The sequence below is a fragment of the Dromiciops gliroides genome, chromosome 2, assembly GCF_019393635.1.
Source record: "Dromiciops gliroides isolate mDroGli1 chromosome 2, mDroGli1.pri, whole genome shotgun sequence".
NCBI classification, from domain to species: domain Eukaryota; kingdom Metazoa; phylum Chordata; class Mammalia; order Microbiotheria; family Microbiotheriidae; genus Dromiciops; species Dromiciops gliroides.
In genome coordinates, this window is record NC_057862.1 from 36728087 (window position 1) to 36749475 (window position 21389).

At 44.4% G+C, this 21389-nt stretch overlaps 1 protein-coding gene across 1 annotated transcript; it reads right to left on the minus strand.

The window, feature by feature from the left end:
- Window positions 1-1376: 1376 nt before the first annotated feature.
- On the minus strand, window positions 1377-10507 carry SH2D7 (SH2 domain containing 7). The gene is made up of 6 exons (XM_043981524.1): window positions 10329-10507; window positions 6886-6975; window positions 6236-6401; window positions 4507-4740; window positions 2897-3670; window positions 1377-1427 (listed from the first exon to the last, which is right to left on the minus strand). The coding sequence occupies exons 1-6, from the start codon at window positions 10505-10507 to the stop codon at window positions 1377-1379; spliced, it is 1494 nt and encodes a 497-aa protein (XP_043837459.1).
- Between the last annotated feature and the right edge of the window lie 10882 nt (window positions 10508-21389).

Consider the following 21389-nt stretch of genomic DNA (forward strand, 5'->3'; position numbering starts at 1 on the left):
GGGGAGTTTTTTATTACAGGCCATAAACTAAGGTGTAGCTGGCATGTGGGAACTAAGCAAAAGTAAAGTAAATAGTGCTAATTGGTAGAACTGTGACAAGTAATAAAACTTACTGGGGGATTGGATATCTCCCAGACCCCATCCCCAAAGTTTACAGAACTGTCCCAAGTCCATTATCTCAACAATAAGACTTAAAGGAGACAGTGAGAATTTGACAAGCAATTAACTTTTAGGCAAAGCGAGAGGCTAGCTATTTTGTGGGGGGGGGCGGCTAGGTATCTTTCATACTCCATCCTCAGAGTTTAATCTGACTTAAATCCATAATTGTCCCACACAATAGTCAGAATTGAGATTGGGGTTAAAATAGTCCTGCTTCTTTCTGGAGAGGTGGTAGGCTCTGGGTATCCAATGAAGCATACATTCTTAGAAACGTATTAATTTGTTTTGCTTAAGTGTAGATTTTATTAAGAAAGGAGAGTTCTGTTGAGGAGAGAGTAGGCATTGAAAAGTGACAGCGATGTGTGTGTTTGTATATTGTAAAGAATATTGATAAAATGTTTCTTTAAAATTGGGCAAACATTTTTTCTTACAATCTCTTTGCTATTGGGGGCAGCTAGGTGGCGCAGTGGATAAGCACTGGCCCTGGATTCAGGAGGACCTGAGTTCAAATTCGGCTTCAGACACTTGACACTTACTAGCTGTGTGACCCTGGGCAAGTCACTTAACCCCCATTGCCCTGCCAAAAACCAAAAAAACCAAAAACAATCTCTTTGCTATCAAATGAGAAAATATTTGTAAAGTGCTTAGCACAGTACTGGGAACATAGTAAGCACTTAATAAATGTTTATTCCCTCCTTCCTCCTCCCCTTAGGGGTCCCCTCCACACAGTAGGGCTGCCAGTGAAACAGGAATCAGGAAGAAATGAGCGAAAGCATTACAGTGGAGCAATCACTGACCTAGGAGGCAGGAGGCAGGAGGCAGGCGTTCCAAACCCACTGTGCCATGGCTTTGCTGCATGATCCCAAGCAAGCTGCTTCCCTTCTCTGGGTTTTGGTTTCTTTGTCTGTAAAATGAAGCAGCTGAATTCAGTGACCTCTGAGGGCCCATCCGGTCTGATACTCTATCTCTGGCCTCTACAAAGTCCAAGGCCTCAGGCTTAGTTCCCTCTCAGGTTTTATTTTTAGCCTCCTGGATTTGGTTTTTGTGTCCAAGCTGAGCCCTGCTGGGTCTGGGATAACAGAGCTTTCCAGCTGGCTGGACTCTGGAGTGTGGACTTGGGCCCTTTGTTCAGCTGTTGGCTAGCTAGGGAGCCTTCCTCAAACCCCAGGCTTCTCTCCTCTGGCCTCTGCAGTGGAAACAGGCAGCAGGCCCTGGGGTCACTGCTTGTTCTTCCGGTCTGTGAAGAAGAACCTTCGATGTTTTTCAACCTGGAAGGGGGAGAAAAGGAAAAAGGGAGTGAGCCTGGGGTGGGGAGAAGAGAGGAGGGCATGGGGGAAGCGATAACCACAACTGCCAAGCCTCAAGTTTTTAGAGACTCATGGGAGGTCAGAGCTGGAAGGGACCTTAATTAGTCAATCAACCAATGAGGATTTATTAAATGCCAACTGTATGCTAGCCATCCAGGTTAGGAGTGTATCACATTAGATGCCCTTACGCTACAAATGGGGAAATAAGCTCCCGTGGCAAGTCAGCAGTAAAGAAAAAACTCAAATCTGGGCCTTAACACAGGCTGTCCCCCATGCCTGGAACACCCTCCCTCTGTCCCTCAGTCTCCTGGCTTCCTGAGACTCGGCTTGAATCCTGTCATCTGTAGAAGGCCTTTCCCAGGCTCCCTCCCCCACCCCCTCCCCCACTGCTATGCCTTCTCTCCGAGATCAGCTCCTATTTTTCCTGTTTCTATCTTCTTTTTGCATAGTTATTTGCATGCTGTTTGCCTCACATTAGACCGTGGGCTCCTTGAGGGCAGAATCTATGTTTTTGCCTTTCCTGTTATTGTCAGCACTTAGCATAGTGCCTGGCACATAGTAGGTGCTCAATAAGTGCTTGATGACCGACTGCCCAACCTTAGATTCTCACATTAGGAATTGTCAAGTAGCAGATAGAGGGGTTCAGACATTCTACGGTATCTCAGAAGGCAGAGTTAGAACTGATGGAGGAAATGACAGGGAAACAGATTTTGGCTCAGCAAAAGGAAAGATTTTCTAACCATCAGAACCATTAGACATCGGAATGGGTTACCTTAGGAGAGAGCAAGCTTTGTATTACTATAACTGTTCGAGCAGAGGAAGGACGAGCCCCCCTTGGTGAAGCTATCTGTAAAATTGTACGCCGGGTGGGAGATTAGACTAAGTATTCTCTGGGGTCCCTTTCTGCCCCCAAAGATCAGTCATGTGAACTACCAGATGCATGAAGCTGGGTAAAGACAAACCTTTCCTCACCCATAGCTTTGCTAAGGGCCAGGACTGAGGCAAGTTTACCTTGAGAGAGTTTGTAATTAGAGGATCTGGGTTCAAGTTTTGTTTCTCATCCTAGACTGAAAGCTGGAAGGTAGCTTAGAAATTATATAGTCCAACCTCAGCCCATCCCTACCCCACCTGTGTAGCTTTGGAGAGAAGGTTAAGTCACTTAAACTCTCACAGTCCCCGATTTCCTCATTTGTAAATGAGGGGCTTAGGTTAAGGTCCCTTTTAGCTGTAAATCGATGATCCTGACTACAAAGACTCACATTTGGGAGCATCTTCCAAAGCTCTTCCTTCACTGTAGTGAAGCGTTATTGTGCACATTTATTAGCCGAGGACCTGGAGGCTCTGAGAATTGCAATGGCTAGGCCGGGGTCCCAGAGCTCTCAAACACTAGCACTGGGATAAGTGCCCAGGCCCCCTGGGGTACACTGTACCTTATGGGACTGTTTGGTCTCTGAGACCTTTAAGATAGGGATCTGCTCATAGGGGTTGGTTGGTAAGGAAGGTGAGGGCACTGCCGGGCTTCCTGGAATCCTTTCATAAGAATCATCCATCCTGCCTCCAGGGCCCTTCTGATGATTGTAGGCGGGTGTGAGTGGGAGAAAGGCTGGCTTGGACAACCTCGCAGGGACATGCTCATAGTCATGGCTAGCTGAGTGCTGGGCCTGATCTTCCAAAGAATAGCTCTTCACCTTTGGCATGAGTTCATAGGTGGCCGGAGGTCTGGAGTCCCTGGACTTATTGGGCTCTGAGCCTTCGAACGGCTGAGGATCAGTGTGGATGGCAGATCCCTGGCTGCTCCCTAGGGATTCAGGGGAGCCCTGAGGCTTGGGAGAAGCCTGATGATGTGGGGAGCCTGCCGTGGATCCCCGATCTCCCGAAGAGGGTGAGATGGGCACAGGGGAGCTGTGCTCCAACACAGGGCGATGGGGGATGGCGGGAGACCTCTTGTTGGCACCTGGTTTTATCCCTAGCATCTTGGTGGCTTCTGGAGGAGCGAGGAGGGGGGCGTCCCTGGGTTTTGGGTGCTCTCTGCCAGGGGAAGGGGTCTGATGGGGAAGGTCTGAGGCCTCCATGCTGAGGCTCTGCTGGATGTGGTTTATTTTCTTCAACTCTGCATATACGATGTTTCCTGAGCGTCGGCCACTGAAAGATTCCATGAGGAGGGAAGAACTTCTCTCTGGCAGAGGAGGCGCTTCCTCTAGGAGCTGAGCAGGGGGGAGAGGTAAGAGCAAAACACACTTAAAACCCTCATCAACCCCCATTTAAAACCCCCAGATCTCAGATTATAGCTCAGAGATAGCCATTCAAACAATAGAATGGAACCTTCTGGAGGGCAGGGATCATCTAGCATTTTCTCTTTGTGTGCCCATCGCCTAACAAACACCATGCCTGGAGCATAGTAGGCACTTTAATAAGCTGGATTCGTTAACTGATTGGTTGATTCATAGACCAGATCTTGGGGAGATTTCTTCCCTCTGCCCCCAACCTCAATTTCCCCTTTTGTAAAATAAGGTGGTAAGCCAAGGCCAGGAGTTCTTAATTTTTTGTGGGTCTTGAACCCCTCTGGCAGTCTGGGTAAAGCTTGGAGAAGGGAGCCCTTCTCTGAATAATGGTGTTGTTTTTTTAAATTTTGGGTGAGGCAATTAGGGTTAAGTGACTTGCCCAGGGTCACACAGCTAGTAAGTGAGTTAAGTGTCTGAGGCCGGATTTGAACTCAGGTCCTCCTGAATCCAGGGCCAGTGCTCTATCCACTGCACCACCTAGCCACCCCTGATAATCTTTCTAAACGATGGCTTCATTTGATTCTCCAGTTTCCTTGTGGATAGCAATTGAGCATTTAGAAGTGGAAAAGGATTGTAGGGATCACCTAGTCTAACCTCCCCCCATTATGCAGAAGAGGAAATGGAGGCCCAGAGAAATTAAGTCATGATCACACACAGCAGACAAATGGCCAAGCCATGACTAAAAGGCTGGTCTTCTGACTCCCATTCTGGGGCTCTGCCCATCTGACCACACTGCCTCTCCTTGAGGGATCACTTACATCGTTGTCCTCTTCTGAGAGCTTCCAAGGACATTCTTCCAGGGATTTCTTGGAGTGGACAAAGGAAATCTTGGGCTTTGGAGTGGGGCTGACTTTGGGGTCCCTGTCTTTAGCAGATCTCAGGTATTCTGAGTCCTCCGATTTTTGTTTCTCCTTGGAGGGACTGGTTGACTGGGGTGGGGTGACCAGCATGAGGTTCAGGGAGATGGCGTCATATAAGCTGTCCTCCTCAGGCTGTGGAAGTGGGAAGGACAACATGTTTGAGTATGTCTCTTTCCAGCCCCAAGCTGGGCTACGGACTCTAAGAAGAGTAGGAAGGTCTTCCCAGGTAGAGGGAAAAGAATGCTGGTAGCCAAAGGACCTTGGTTGTGTCACCCACCAGCTTTATGGCATTTGGGTGACACAGTAGAGAGAGTGTTGGAGTGATGTTGGGAAGTCCCGAGTTCAAACCCTACCTCAGATATTTACCAGCTATATTAACTTCTCAGGGTTGTTGTGAGATCCAAAAGAAGATGTAAAGGGGTTTGTAAACCTTAAAGCACGTTTCAAAAACTAGCTATCAGTATTTTTTGTCTGAGGCAAGTCACTTGATTTCCCTGGACTTTGGTCTTCACATCTGTCAGTGGGGATAACATTTCTCAGCCTTTTTTTTTTTTTGAGGCAATTGGGGTTAAGTGACTTGCCCAGGGTCACACAGCTAGTAAGTGTGTAAAGTGTCTAAGGCCACATTTGAACTCAGGTCCTCCTGAATCCAGGGCTGGTGCTCTATCCACTGCGCCACCTAGCTGCCTTTTCTTAGCCTTTTTAATGTTACAGTACTGTTAGACTAAAGTGTGATAACAGAGGAGAAATTAATAATAATGATAAAAAGCTTTCATATGTATGCATATGAGGCAAAGGGCTTTGCATAAATTGTGTCCAAAATTAATAAATGCTTGTTTTTGAAATGCTACTTCATCCTCAAAACATCCCCATAAGACAGACTTATTTTCCCCATTTAACAGATAAGGACATTGAGATTTAATGAGCTGTCAAGTGACCTGTGTAGGTTCCCCCAACTGGTGACTTGCAGAATCAGAACTCAGGTCTGACATCTTTCCATTTCGTGACTTCCCATCAGTCCACTCCAGAGATTTTTGGTGTTGCATAGACATACTGAGTTATTGTAACAGCCTCTCCTAAATCCTGAGGTGAGGGAGGGAAGCCTGGACTACTGGACTAGGCTGTGGGCTCCCCACCCTCTGACTCAGTCCCCTTGTAGGTCCAGGGTGAGTATGTTTGATCTTTCCCATCACTCCCTTCCCTTATGCCCTACATTCTAGCCAAACTGGATGATATCCCATTCTCATTTCATGCTTTCCCACCTCCATAACCTTGCTCGTGATGTTCCCCTGTGTCAGGCTCCAGATCCCCCCTCCTCCGGAAGAGATGTCCCCACTTCTGCCTCAGATGAAATCCCTTCCTTCCTTCAAGTTTCAACTCAGATGCATCTGTTCCCCAAGGCCAACCTCACCTCTTCCCTGCCCCAGCTAGACCTCATCTCCCCTTTGTGCTTATCTCATTCTTCTCTCTATCCTAGTGACTTATATCCATATCCTCTCTCCCTCATTATTCTAAGCTCCCTGAGGGCAGCACCTATGCCTTGTCCAACCCTGTATCCTCATGGTATACAGCTCAGGACACTGGTCATCTTGGACACTTGGCACATTGGATGTGAGACTCAGCTTACCCGAGGACAGGCAGTGGTGAGGGTCTCCCCAAAGGGCTCTATCTTTGCTCCCTGGTAGTAGCCAATGAGGGCGGTGAGTGTGGCATGGTTGCAGGTGTCCCCAGAGATGATGTACCTCCGGTTCTGAAGTTGATTGATCACAAAGTGGCGGCAACGGTTAAACCCCCTGAAGTGGCAAGTCACAGAATCTCAGATCAGAGGATTTAGAACCAGAGAAAACCTTAGAAATACTCCAGGCATTCATTCTAATCATTCACTCATCAAGCATTGATTAAGCACCAAGGATGTACCAGGCATTGTGCTGAGGGCTGGGGATACCAGGACAAAAGTAAAAGTCCCCGCCCTCAGCTAGCATATGCTCTACCGGAGAGAGACAACTCAGCTGGGGATAAGTAAATAATATTTATGTACAAAACAAAGCCAAAAATATTGGGAGTGGGGCACTGGATCTGAATCTGGAAGGAAGTGAGGGATTCTAGGCCAACTCCTGGTTCCATCCCATCTTAGAGAAGAGGAAACAGGCTCCTTGATTCTCTGGGCTTGTAGGGTCTGCGTCTCTCTACAGGTTCATGTTTGGTGACCTGAAACTTCGCCAGGAAGCCTGAGCTAGCCACCCAGAGCCAAGGACATAGCACTGAGTGAGGCCTTACCTGTAGGAAAGAATGTAGCCCATGGCTCTGTCGCTTAGCCTGATGAGAAAGCAGCCAACAGGTTTGTCTCGAAGAAGTTCTTCAGCTTGCCTAGTGGGAGGAAATGCCTTTGGACCCCAAGCTCTGACCACCACCTCCTCCCCAGCCTCACCTCCAACCTCCTAGGGGACCATTGTCCTTTGTTATTCAAGCCTTCCTGGATTTTTAAAACACCCTTTACTCCTGTTTCCTCTCGAGCTGCTCACTCCAGTTGAATAATTGACAATTTCCCGCTACCTTAAGAGAATTGTTAATTACTCTCAGTTCTCTCTGGGATGCTGGCCATGAATTGCATAGAGGCCCCTCTTCTGGAGTTCTGCTTTGAGCTCTGTCTCCCGCAGTGGTCACGAAGGGGCTGTGTTTTCTCACGCCACAGAACAAAGTGATGTACTGGGGAGACATCTAGCTGACGTTAGGGCTTCACTGTGGTAGAATTAGAGGGTAGATCTATTACTGCACTTTGGGGTCATGGGTGATGCCAGGGTTAATCTGTCTGCTTGCTATGTGATCAGAGACCAAGGTCAGTTTATAGCTGGCTTCAGGGGTGGCCGGAGTTGGGGGTGGGGAGAGAGGTCAGCCTGGAGCCTTAGAACAGTGTAAAACTTAGGGAGTCATGGAGAGACTGAATTCAGGTCAAAGTCTCTTTAAGGCAGTGGTCTCAAAGTCAGTTTCTTATTCGTTTGATCTTACAGCCCATATCTATTTGGTTCATTACCTTCTTATTCTTTGTTTTTCTTCACAAAAATTTTAAAATTTGATTACATTGGCCCTACAAATGGACAAAGGAGGGCATCGTATGTATGTTCAGATCCTGTAGGCAGGGATGGGCTGGTAAATGTTTTTAAATGTTTACATTTTTAAAATGCAATGATTGTGATGTATAACCTATATCAGATTGTTTTCGAACTTCAGGTGCAGGGAGGGGAAGGTGGGAGAAAAATTTAGAACTCAAAAAAATCTTTACATGTAATTGGGAAAAATTTTAAGAAAACAAAATGAAATCTTTAAAATGTAAGCATGACACATTTTAAAGTTTAATTTGCATTATTAACATTTTCTCCATCTTTCCTTAAGTCTTAAATCAAGCCCTGATTTGTTTCATTTACCAATTTCTGAGTTGTAAACAGTCACATTGACATTTTAACGGTTGGTCATAGACCTATGGGCTGAGGATTTTAGATTCCTGTTCTAATATGCCACTGAGTTACCAATGCTCCAGTTAAAGGCTGAGTGGGGAGACATGGAATCATTGAAACTGAAGGGATTTCTGCATATTAACTCCTTTGAGGACCCCACACAACCTCTTCCCCCATCTTCAATGCTCTCATCTTTCTTGATCCAAGGCATTTGCAGCTATGCCTACATAATGCCAACCATTTGGATGGACAATGAAATATTCTGGTCATCTTCTAGATTGTAAAATTGTATCAAATAGAATGGTATGGTGCACAGAGCATCAGGTTTGGTGCCAGAGGCCTAGATTCCAATTCTGTTTCTGCCATTTACCTATTTTGGGCAAGTCACTCACCCTCCTTTGAAGCTTCAGTCTCCTCCTCTCTAAAATGGGGAGGGGGTTAGACTAGATAATATCTGAGGTTCCATCTAGCTTTAGCTCTATGATAATATAAACAGTATTAATTGATTAACTGATTCTTTTGTTTGTTCATTCATTCAGTGCCTTTCTACAGTAGGCAATTCCACATACTGGAGATTCACTTCACATGGATGGTTGGGATGTTCTTGACCCATCAAAAGGCCAGAGAAATCACAGAATTGCAGTCTAGAACCAAAAGGCCCCCAGACTTGTGTCATGGAACCCTTTAGCAGTCCGGTAAAATCTACAAACCCTTTCCTAAAATAATGGTTTTTAATTCATCAAATAAAATATATAGGATGACAAAGGAAATCAACTACTCTGAAATACAGCTATTAACACTTTTTTTTTTGGTGAGGCAATTGGGGTTAAGTGATTTGCCCAGGGTCACACAGCTAATAGGTGTTAAGTGTCTGAGGCTGGATTTGAACTTGGGTCCTCCTGAATCCAGGTCTGTTGCTCTATTCACTGCACCACCTAGCTGCCCCTATTAACTCATTTTTTTTTTAATGTATAAGGTATTTTATTTTTTCCGTTACATGTAAAGATAGTTCTCAACTTTTGTTTATACAAGCTTTACAATTTCAGATTTTTCTCCCTCCCTCCCTTCCCTCCCCCCTCCCCTAGACAGCAGGTAATCTGATATAGGTTATGTCTATATATCTCTATACATATACATATAGATATAGATATATACACACACATATATATATACACATAATAACATTAATCCTATTTCTGCATTAATCCTGTTACAAGAGAAAAAATCAGAGCAGTGATGCAAAACCTCAAAATAGAAAAAAAAAACAACAGCACCCAAAACAAAAGAAATAATATGGTTCAATCAGCATCTATACTCCACAGTTCTTTCTTTCTTTTTTTTTTCTTGGATTTGGAGATCCTCTTCTATCATGAGTTCCCTGGAACTCTTCTATTAACTCATTTTTTAAGTTCATAGATCTCAGGTTAAGAACCTATTATGTTTCTAGATCAACTCCCTAATTTTACAGTTGAGGAAACTGAGGATCAGAGAGGATTAAGTGACTTGCCCAAGATCACACAGCTCATAAATGATCAAGCCATTATTTGAACCCCAATCATTCAACACCAAATTTTGCCCTCTTCCCTCCCTCTCTTGGATAGGAGCAGCAGCTCAGAGAGGGGCCCTGCCCTGTGGCAGCTGGTTTATGTGAAAACCCCTACCTCCTCTCTCTGTTTTCACAGTCCTTTTCAAACACAAACACCAACACTCTTGCCATCCCTCAGTTTGTCCAGAGGATGATCAATATTAATGTCTTTTCCTCATATTCCTCAAATCTCTGCTTGTTTTAAGCAAAACAAGGAGCAATCTGTAGGATCCAGAGGCCCTTAGAAATCATCTAGCCTTCCACCGAACCCACCTTGCAGATGAAGAAACAGAGACCCAGAGAAGGGACCTCCTTAAGAGCAGATGAGTGATTAGCTGAGCCAGGATTCTAACCCAGAGCTTCTGCTAACAATTCCATCACTCTCCCCCTCACCTCTCCCAAACCACCTGCCCAGTCCTTCAGTCACTAAATGCCTCTAATCATAAATTATATATAACATATTGTATAGTGATAATAACATAATACCTAGTAATAATAATATAATATATTGTACAATATGAGTAAAATTATATAATATGAATAAGGCAACTACACATTTATTTTGTTAAATGACTCAAAAGCCATGCCTGGTCACCACCCTTGTGACCCAGAGAGGCATATAAGCCCGTCTCCTCCCCCCAAACAAGCTCACTTCCCATAGTAGCCAGGAGGATCAAGCTTACTTTCTTGTAATGAATCCATGGAACCAATCCGGTAAAGTGCCATTCTGCAATATGAGGGGCGCCTGTGTCTCCATAAACCATTTGATAGCCAGATCTTTGAGCATGCCCATGGCCTGGTCTTCTGTATCCATGGGGATTGCCTCCTTTTCTGGCTCTGAAGGGCTCGTCCTGTCCTCCATCCAGTCGTCAGGTGGCCTGGGACATCGGAAGAGGGGACGGTGGATGAGAGAGAGTGCCCAATTCTATTTTCCCGTCTCAGGCACCAAGCTCTCTATATGCGAGAGGAGAACTCATTTGCTTAATCCCAATTTCCTTTCCAGTTAACTGGCAGAGAACAGAAGCCCTTATTGATACCAAGACCATTGGTTGGTTTCTACTCTGATGTCAGCAGAGACTGGAAAAGTCACATCAGGTGGAGGAATTAGGTAATTTCAGAGAGATAGCTTCTTCTTCTTTTTTTTTTTTTAGTGAGGCAATTGGGGTTAAGTGACTTGCCCAGGGTCACACAGCTAGTAAGTGTTAAGTGTCTGAGGCCGGATTTGAACTCAGGTCCTCCTGACTCCAGGGCCGGTGCTCTATCCACTGGGCCACCTAGCTGCCCCTGAGGTAGCTTCTTTTGTCATTGTACAGATGAGGCCTACAGAGAAGTAAAATGAATTGGGGGGTGGTGGAGGGGAAGCATACCTAATAAGTATTAGCAGATTTGAACCCAGGTCCTTCCTCCTGACTCCAGGGTTAGTCAGTGTTCTATCTACTGTGCCACCTAGCTGCCCCAGCAATATTATAAAGATAAGCAGGGACTCACACAAATTCCAGAGGACTGATGAGAAAGCATTCCTTCCTCCTGACAGAGGGGAAACAGATTTGGTGCACAATTATATTATACATGATATCTAATTATTTTAATATATATATGCATATTACACATGATCAATGTGGGAATTTGTTTTGTTTAATTATGTATATTGTTACAAAGGTTTTGCTCCACACACACCCCTACCGCCACTTCCTTCACCCCCCCCTCCCAATATTGGGGGAATGTGAAGAGAAGGAATGGATTTTTGTTCATTTTTTAAAAATTAAATTTGCAAAATGCTCATTGATTGACAATCTCATTGTTAGGATTGTTTGGGTTTTTTTCCTGACATCAAGCATAAATTCTCCTCTCCTCTGTAACTTCCTTCTATTAGGGCACCTAGGTGGTGTATTGCTAATCAATAGAAAAACCTTAATTTATAAAATGACTAGCCTTGACAGAAATGCAAACATTTCAATAATCTAAGTACAACTCCTTTCTACTCCCCCTCCGCAATTTGTGAATTTGCTAATTATTCCTATAAAATTCCTATAAAATCACAGAATCTTAGACTCAGAAGGGTCTCAGAGGTCATCTTGTCTAACCCTTACCTAAAACAAAAATTCCCTTAGCAATATTCCTCACAAATAGTCCTAAGACTTTCCTTGAACACTTCCAGAGATGTGACACTCACTACCTCCCGAAATAAACCCTTTTGGGTGTCTAATTGTTAGAATGTTCTTTATACTGAAGCAAAACCTGCTTTTCTTCCCACCCCCCATCCCCCATGTCCTTCATCCTTCATTTCCACCTCTCCCTTACTTATCCCTCAATTATCGATCCCATGCAAGGCTGTGTTGGTAAATATTTGACAATTGGCTTTCTGGGATGGGGAGGGAGGAGACTTTTAAACTTATTCTTATTATTAACATTTTTCTCCATCACTTTCTTAAGTCAGTACAATCAGCAAAATGAGAAATCACACCCTGATTTGTTGTGTTTGACAGTTTCCAAGGTGTAAGTGCTCTCCAGGGCATACCCCCAAGAGTCCCTCTCCCTGCTCCTCACCGTTATGCTCATTTCTTTCCTCTATTGTCCATCCCTCCCCTTCTCCTCCGTCCTAATAGACGGCACAAAATAAAATGATAGGAAGGGCAGAGTGAGAGTTAAGGGAGAAAAATCAACAGGAAGGGCCCTCAAAAGTCATCTACTCCAAATGTCTCTTTTTTAAGAGTTGAGGAAACAGAGGCCCAGAGATAAAGTGACTTCTTGTCCAAAGTCACATGGGTAGGAAATGTTAGGGGTTGCATTTGAACTCAGGTCCTTTGGCTCATGAGCAAGCTGGTGCTCTGTCCTCACAGTGTGAGGACACCTGGTTGAGGGAAGATGAGAACCAGGGGTCAGTTGGACATGTAGGTGGAGATTTCTGACAATAAGGAATCACATACATGGATTGGCTTAAGGCTGGCAGAGTGTCAGATGTACATCTCATTGGGGATGACAACAATCTGGGAAGGCAGAGGCTATAGGTAACGTCCCCATTACACAGATAAGAAGACTCAATTGAAGAGATTCATATACCTTTTAAGTATCAGAGCTGAGAGGTGAACCTATGTCCTTCTGACCCCAGGTCCAGCGTGTTATTCAATCTATAGCCCCGGAAATGGGAGTTGGAACACTCCAGAGAGGGAGGAATGAGAGAAAGAGCTTTTTGGTCCCCTAATTAAGCCCACAGGAGTTTTAAGTAAGCAGAAGAAGCCAAATGTTTCAAGTTGCCAGGGCTCATTGGATTATTGTTGTTGTTGTTGTTAATTGTGGTGTTGTTGGCGTCATTAATAATAATAGCTAGCATTTATATAGTACTTTAAGCTTTGCACAGCTCTATACATCTGTTATCTCACCTGATCCTTATAATAACCTTGGGGGAGGGGGGAGGTATTGTTACGATCTTCATTTTTGTTTGTTTTTAGTGAGGCAATTGGGGTTAAGTGACTTGCCCAGGGTCACACAGCTAGTAAGTGTCAAGTGTCTGAGGCCGGATTTGAACTCAGGTCCTCCTGACTCCAGGGCCGGTGCTCTATCCGCTGCGCCACCTAGCTGCCCCATATGATCTTCATTTTTATAGAAGAGGGAAAGAGGCTGAGGGAAGTTAAATGACTTGCCCAGGATCATACAGCTAGTATGTGTCTGAGGCTGGATTTGTACTCTTCTTGAGCCCAAGCCCCACACTCTTACCCAATTCGCCATCTAACTGCTAGAAGAGATCTTACATGTCTAACCCCATCATTTGGCAAATGAAGAAACAAAGGCCCAGGAAGGAGCAATGATTTGCTCAAGTTCTCAAGGGTAAGAAAGTGGCTGAGCAGGAATTCGGACCCCAGTCCCCTGATTCAAAATCTAGGCATCCTTCTGCTAAACCGTGGCTAGTGTTACGATTGAATTGTCTAAATGCAGACGATGATCATAAAGTGCTGGATCAGAGCTAGTTATCTCACCGTCATCATCCAAGAGAGGAAATGGAAACAATTAAGCTTTTAATCCTGGATGACCAGAACAGCCTGAAATTCACAGAATTGAGACTGGTTGGGAAACGGCGGCTCTCACCGTCTTTTGACCCTGACTTCAGCAGTCTCTCTGCTTGGAAAAACCGGGCTGGGAGTATTCAAATACAGCCCTGGATAGGTTTGAACCTTTCCTAGAAGTGGGTCCTTTCCTCCTCCCTCTTAGGCAGGACACAAAGAGAAGAGCCCATTTTTATGGACCTGGAATCTAACCTTTTTTTTGCATAAGGAAATAAAGGGCTTTATGTGAATGGAAATATCCCCAGTCCAGGAGGGATGAAAGCCAGCCGGGCCTCCCAGGGTCCAGAAACCATGCAAATGATGAGGGTGCTGGTCCCTGCAGTGGTGAACTATGACCTGATGTAGGGCAAGGGGGTAGTAGAACCGTGTGACCCAGGTGATGCTTGATTCTGACTCATCTCTCTGCTCCATCCATCGATGAACATTCATGTATTAAGTGGCAGGCATTATAATTTAAGGCATTGTATTACTTGATGCTGAGCCTTGGTTTCCCCATCTGTAAAATGGTCATGTTAATACTTTACTAACTACCTCCTAGGATTGTTGGAAAGAAGACTTTGTAAAGCTTATAGATGTGTTTTGATTTTTAGTGACCTCTTCCCCAGACCCATTCAATGTTTTTTTGTTTTTTGTTTTTGTTTTTGTTTTTTAGTGAGGCAATTGGGGTTAAGTGACTTGCTCAGGGTCACACAGCTAGTAAGTGTTAAGTGTTTGAGGCCGGATTTGAACTCAGGCACTCCTGACTGCAGGGCCGGTGCTCTATCCACTGCACCACCTAGCTGCCCCAGAGACCCATTCAATATTGAATGAAGTGAATAAAGCGCCAGCCCAGGATTCAGGAGGACTTGAGTTCGAATCAGGCCTCAGATACTTGACACTTACTAGCTGTGTGACCCTGGGCAAGTCACTTAACCCTCATTGCCCTGAAAAACAAACAAACAAAAAATTAAACATTGAATGAATGAATGAAAAAGCATTATTCCACACTTGTTTTGTATTAGACACTGTGATCCAGGTACAGTGCTAGAGATGCAAACACAGAAATGAAACAGTCCTTGCCTTCAGAGAGCTTACTCTCTACCGAGAGATTCCACACATAAATATATAAACAAAACTAATATAATTCGAGGAGGGAGAAAATGCTAAAGACATCAAGAAGGGTAGGGACAAGGTTTGTCTTAGGAGCTGGACCCTGAGCTGAGCCCCGATGTGATTCAAGCCCCTAAGAGGCAGAGGTTAAGAAGAAGGGGCATCCAGGAAAATTGAACAGACCGTGCACAATCCCCTCAATAACACAACAAGGAGTTTCCCACTCTCCCTGTGAATACTTCGAATAATGAGAAATTTCTTTTCTTCCCTGGATTTCTCCTTTTCACCCCCCAACCCCAAAGTCCATCTCCTTTCATTTTTTTTGCTAGTTCCAAGGCTTAGGAAGGTCTCTAAGGACTAGGTGAGACATCAGTAGGCAAAGGAGGAAAAGAAGAAGGAAATTTCAGAAATAAGGAATGACATGCGCAAAAGCAAGGAAGGGGGAGAGAGCCTTGGGTGGCAACAGGACCCAGAGTCATAGAGTATAGAGCTTGGAGTTGGGAGGACCTGGGTTCAAGTCCTACTTCTGATACTGGCTATGTGATCTTGGGCAAATCCTTTAATTTGTCTGAGCCTCCATTTACTCATCTGTAAAATGAAAGGTTGGCTTTAAATCTAGGATCCTGTGAAGAGGCCCGGTTTGGCACCCCCCCCCCCAGGGGCAGAGACTATGGAGAGGGGAGAAACACAATAAGGCTGGAAAGGTAGGGTGGAACTAGGCTTCTGAAGGCCTTCACTGCCAGCCTAGAGAGTTTGAATTTGGTTCTTTTCCCAGGACTATACAAAGCTGGCCCTCTTTCTTCTCTCTTTGTTCCTTACCAGGAAGAATTTTTCCCTCTTCTCTTTCCTTTTGATGTGGGGGGTGGGTTTAATTGATCAAACTGATCGTGAGGTGACCCAAAGAATTATAAGACTTGGGGCAGCTAGGTGGCACAATGGTTAGAGCACTGGCCCTGGATTCAGGAGCACCTGAGTTCAAATCTGACCTCAGACACTTGACACTTACTAGCTGTGTGACCCTGGACAAGTCACTTAACCCTCATTGCCCCACAAAAAAAATGAGAATAAAAAATTTTTTTAAAAAAGAATTACAAGACTCAGTGACTCAGTTTCCCAAGTTTTATTTAAATACTGTGAGGCCACAGGGAGACACCGAGGAGATGTGTCTCGAATAGGGAGAGGAAAATGGTTGTATTTATAGTAAGAAAAAGTAGGTTATCTCCTCATTATCTTAATCTCCTCCTTAAGGAGATACAAGGGACTTTTATCCTAATTTGAATTTCCTGGAGAGAACCTCCGAGGCGGGTACCTTTTTCCTTGGACGTGTGTTTTTGGGGTTTACACATCATAAGGTGAACCTAAGGACCACATTTGGTCCTTTCTGCACGTGTTCCTAAAGGCCTGCTTACACTTGTCAGACCCAGAGGGTCTGTGTTTATGATATCTCTTTACTTAAGATCTGGTTTCTAGGTGTCCTGTCATCTAGGAATATTAATGGCTATTAATGGTTAATGGTCCCTAGTTCTTGTTTCTGTTGATGGTGAGGGTTGATAGGGACAAACCCTTTTGATTACAGTAAGAACACAAACATTAGTTTTTCTGTTAACCCTTTTAGGTACTATGAATAAAGATTCGAGCCTCAGTTTATCTGTTAACCCCTTTTTGCCTTCTCCATCACTTTCATGTGATGGAGTTTAGGGGACTGGAGTAGCAAGTGGTGGTGGGAACTGAGTGAACCCCACTGACTCCAGCCCTTTCTATCCAATCATTTGTCTAATACAATTTGTCTAGTGAGAAAACTTAATTCGATTGTGGGAATTGGGAGAAAACTTTATTGTATTTTTGGAACCTGGCCCTGTGTGCCAGGAAGCTGGACCACCCCTAACTGCTGCTTAGAGTCCCTTAACTGAGGACCTAAATTATGCTGATCAGAAACCAGGTCAGATTTGAAGATTGACGCAAGTTTTCTCATAATTATACATCTCAAGCAAACCCTATGTCTTATCTGAAAACTGGCCCTGGGGCAGCTGCAGTAGATAGAGCAAAAGCCCTGGAGTCAGGAGGACCCGAGTTCAAATGTGACCTCAGACACTTGACAATTACTAGCTGTGTGACCCTGGGCAAGTCACTTAACCCCAATTGCCTCACCCAAAAAAAACCACCACCACCACAACAAAAAAAACTGGCCCCGTGCTGATCAATTGTTCCCATGTTCTTTTTTTTATCATAAAGGTATTTTATTATTTTCCAGTTCCATGTAAAGATAGTTTTCAACCTTTGTCTTCCTAAGATATTTAGTTCCAAATTTTTCTCCCTCCATCCCTTCCCTCTCTCCTCCCCAAGACATAAAGCAATCTTATATAGGTTATCTATGCATAATCACCTTAACATATTTCCACATTAGTCATGCTGTGAAAGAAGAATCAGAACAAAAGGGAAAAATCTCAAAAAAGTAGAAAGCATTCAGAATCCACAGTTCTTTTTTATGGATGTTTTTCTATCATGAGTTCTTTGGAATTGGATCATTGTATTGCTGAGAAGAGCTAAGTCTATCACAGTTGATCATCACACAATGTTGCTGTTACTGTGTACAATGTTCTCCTTGTTCTGCTCACTTCACTCAGCATCAGTCCACTTAAGTCTTTCTAGGTTTTTCTGAACTCCTCCTACTCATCATTTCTTACAGCACAATAGTATTCCATTACATTCATATAACACAACGTGTTCAGCCATTCCCCAGTTGATGGGGATTCCAACGATTTCTGATTCTTTGCCATCCCATGTTCTTTTAGCATTAACTTTTTTTTTTTTTTTTTTTTTTAGGCAATGGGGGTTAAGTGACTTGCCCAGGGTCACACAGCTAGTAAGTGTCAAGTGTCTGAGGCCGGATTTGAACTCAGGTACTCCTGAATCCAGGGCCGGTGCTTTAACCACTGCGACATCTAGCTGCCCCCATCCCATGTTCTTTTGATTGTTTACAGTCACTTGTGGAATACGGCTGGGGATAGGACTCTCTTCTGATTTCAGGGAATTGCACCTGTTTGTTCTCCCCCTCACAATTTGGAAAGTCCCTAATCTTTCCTCCAATTAGAATTCAGATTACCTAATGTTGTAGTCTAGTTAATTGTTTTCTTTTAATTAATTGGCCTTGTTTGATTAATTGTTTTTAATATGTAAAAGTCTGTCTCCCCTTGTATTCAGGATCCAGTGCCAAAGATGAGGAAGGTTCCTTTGTTGGGCAATTGGCATGGATTGCTTAATGAATTCATATTCTTGGAAGCTTGAACCTTTGTTTCCTCAGTCATTTCTTCTTGCTCCTGCCACATATGGGGCAGTAGAAAGAACACTAGGCTTAGAATCAGGAGGCACAGAACAATCCTGGATCTGTTACTAACTTGCTGCATGACCCTGGACAAGTCCCCTTCTTCTCTTGTACTCAGACTCCTCCCTTGGCTCAGAGCCCTGAAAGTAGGTTTTCAAAGGGTGAGCATGAGGCCACCTGGCTCTTTAAGGGTTAAGGTGAGGACATCAGTGGGGAAAGAGAGTAGGTATTGAAGGAATGAAGGCAAGCTTGGGCATCAGCACAGTTCTGAAGCTAGCTGGGCTTAATTAAGCTCTGATAGACTTCACCTGTGTAGAATTTAGGGTTGAAAGAGCCTGCAGAGCTCTAGACCAACCCCAAGAGGCCTTGGCCCCTAGAGCAGGACCCTTTCCCCTTTATCATATGACCTTTAACACTCCTCTTAGCCACCTTGGACCCTGTGCTGGGCCCAAGTCTTCAGCTTAGGTCTCCTGTGTCCTTGAAATGTTTCCCTTGTGAATACAATGGGGAAGTTCCATTATTTGCTTTCCAATTTGATAGGAAAAATAGCCTCTGCCACAGTGGAAAATAATGTCATACAGTGGTCAGGACAAAAAATGCTTACCTGACGATTCCAGAGAGGGCAGCTCAGGCTGCTAGTATTTTCGGATACTGAATGAGAAACCAGGACAGCCCATGTGGAGCTACCTGATTCAAGTTGAGTCAATTCAATTAGATCACAGGATTTTGGGAGTTGGAAAAGGATAATCTAATTCAACCTGGGGCCCGGGGAGGTTGTTTGTCTTTGAGGCAATAAGGGTTAACTGATTTGACCAGGGTCATACAGCTAGTTTGTATCTGAGGCCAGATTTGAACACAGGTCCTCCTGACTCCAGAGCTGGTGTTCTATCTGCTGCCCCTCTCCTCATTTTCCAGACGAGGACCACAGGGTCACAGATTTAAACTGCAAAGATCCTTGTAAGCTGCATATTGACTTATAAAAAAACACATATTAACATCATCTATGTTCTATTGTATTTTTTTTTAAATTTTGTTAAAAATTTCTCAATGACCTTTTAATTCGGTTCTGGGCACTTGGGAATGGCCTGGGGTGGGAGAGGGGGAATCTTTGACAGCTGTTCTAGGAGATGACCACTAAGCCTCCTTCCAGGTCTAAGGGTCTATGAGCCTCCATGAGAATCCAGTCCCATTCTCTTTCTCTGACCAGGACAAAGTGGGGCTGGAGATCTAAGGAACAGAAGTTTGGGAGAGTTCTTCCCCAGCCTCTCACTTTAGTCAATAGAGCCAACATTTCTGCCCCAGTCTCTGTACCCAATTTACCCCCTCCCCCTTAGCACTTCTGAACTCACAGCAACCAGTGACCCTTCAGACATAGGACAATGAGAGCCCACCTTACCTAGGCTGTAACCTAGGCAACTCAATGAGTCACTATGTCTCAGAGTTAGAAGAGGCTTCCGACAATTTCTTGTCCAACCCCTACCTTTCTATAGCATCCTCCCCTCCATTTCCATTGGAAACACTCCAATGATGGGGAACTCACTACTGCCTGAAGCAGTTAATTCCACTTTGAAATAGTTTACCTTGTTAAGGAGCATTTTCCTTACCTCTAGCAGAATCTTGCCCCTTTGCTACTCTGGACTCCAGTCCTCCCTTTTGGGGCCAACCCAATTCCTTTGTGCTTAGTAGACCTTGGGTACTTGATTCCAGCATCACAAGGTTTCTTTCCTCCAGGGTAAACACCCTCAAGTGACTTCAGCCTAATCTCAAATGGCCAGCTTCCTTATCACCTTGTTTCCCATCCTCACCCCCTTGTTAAGATCCTTCCTAAAGTGTGGCCCCAGAATTGTACCTGGTGTTCCAGATGGGATCTCCTCAGGGCAGAGGATGATGGGATTCTTCAGTCTGTAGAGCTGAAACAGACCCTGGAGACCATTAAGTCTAATCTTTTCCTTTTTTTCTAAAGGAGGAACTGAAGCTCAGGGTGACATATGGTTCATAAATAAGAAGGGGGGTCGAGACTCCAACCCAAGTCACTTGATTGCTGACCTTTTTGCCATGGTACCTTTGAGGGAAACTTTTTGAGTCCAGCAAAAAAAAAAAAAAGTCTTAGTTTGCTTCTTTCTCTGCTCTACTATGAGAGATATTACTGGGGAGTGGGTAAGGCGCTGAATTTGAAGTCAAGACCTGAGTTCAAATCCAGTCTAAGACATTGTCTGACTGTGTGACCCTGAGCAAGCCGCTAAACTTCTCTAGTTCTTATTTTCTCTATAAAATGGGAGGTGGGGCTTTTGATGCCCCTTCTAGCTTTCTACCTATGAGTTTATGATCATCCAGCAGGATTATCCAGCTACCAAACCCTGCTTCTTAAGATTAATTTCAGCCATAAATATGGAACCCCTGGCTCTTTTCCCAGCTTGGCACTGATTCCCAGTGAAGGTGCAATGGCTCCTTCTTCTTGGGTTGGGGTAGGGATGGTACACATGAGTTATAAATTGGCAGAATTTAAGGTAGGTTGAATATCCAGAGACTTTCTCTAATCCCATCTGCAATTCTGCCCTTGTTTTGGAAAACCCAGAACAAAAGCCCCTTTTCTGAGGAATGGCAGAAATCATTAAAACCAGTGTGAGAGTGCCACCTGGTGAGCAACACCACACATGACAGGCAAGCTCTCCACCTTGGGCTTGTGGTGTTTGGAAGGGACCTTAGATGTCTCCTAGCGCTACCTCCTCCAAGTATAAGCTGGTGGGAGAAGTCTCCCGAGCTGGGCTCCAAAGCAAACCAGGGATTCTGTGAGGCAGCGAAGAGCAGAGGGTCAGTTGAAGAAGCCGGTATAATGAGCCTGGAGAAGAAAAGATTTAGGGGAGTCAGAATAACTTTCATTTAAGTATTTGAAGGGTCATCACGCGGTAGGGATTGTCTTTTGCCTTCTTTTTGTATCCCCAGCATTTAGCATAGTGCCTGGCACACAATAGGTGTTTAATAAATGTTTGTTGATTGTTTGGTAAAGGGGTTTGGCTTGTTCTTCTTGGTCCCAGAGGACAAATGAAGAGAGGTTTTAGGGAGGCAGATTTCAGCTCAATATAAGGACACATTTTGGAATAATAAGAGCATAATGAGTTAGATTGTAAGCTCCTTGAGGACAAAAATGGTTTCACTCCCCCCCCCCCTTTGTATTCTCAGGAACCAGTGTTTGTTGCAGAACTGAGAAGGTGCTTGCTAAATGCTTGATTCATTGACAAGTTTCCTCAGGAGGTAATGAGTTCCCCCTCACT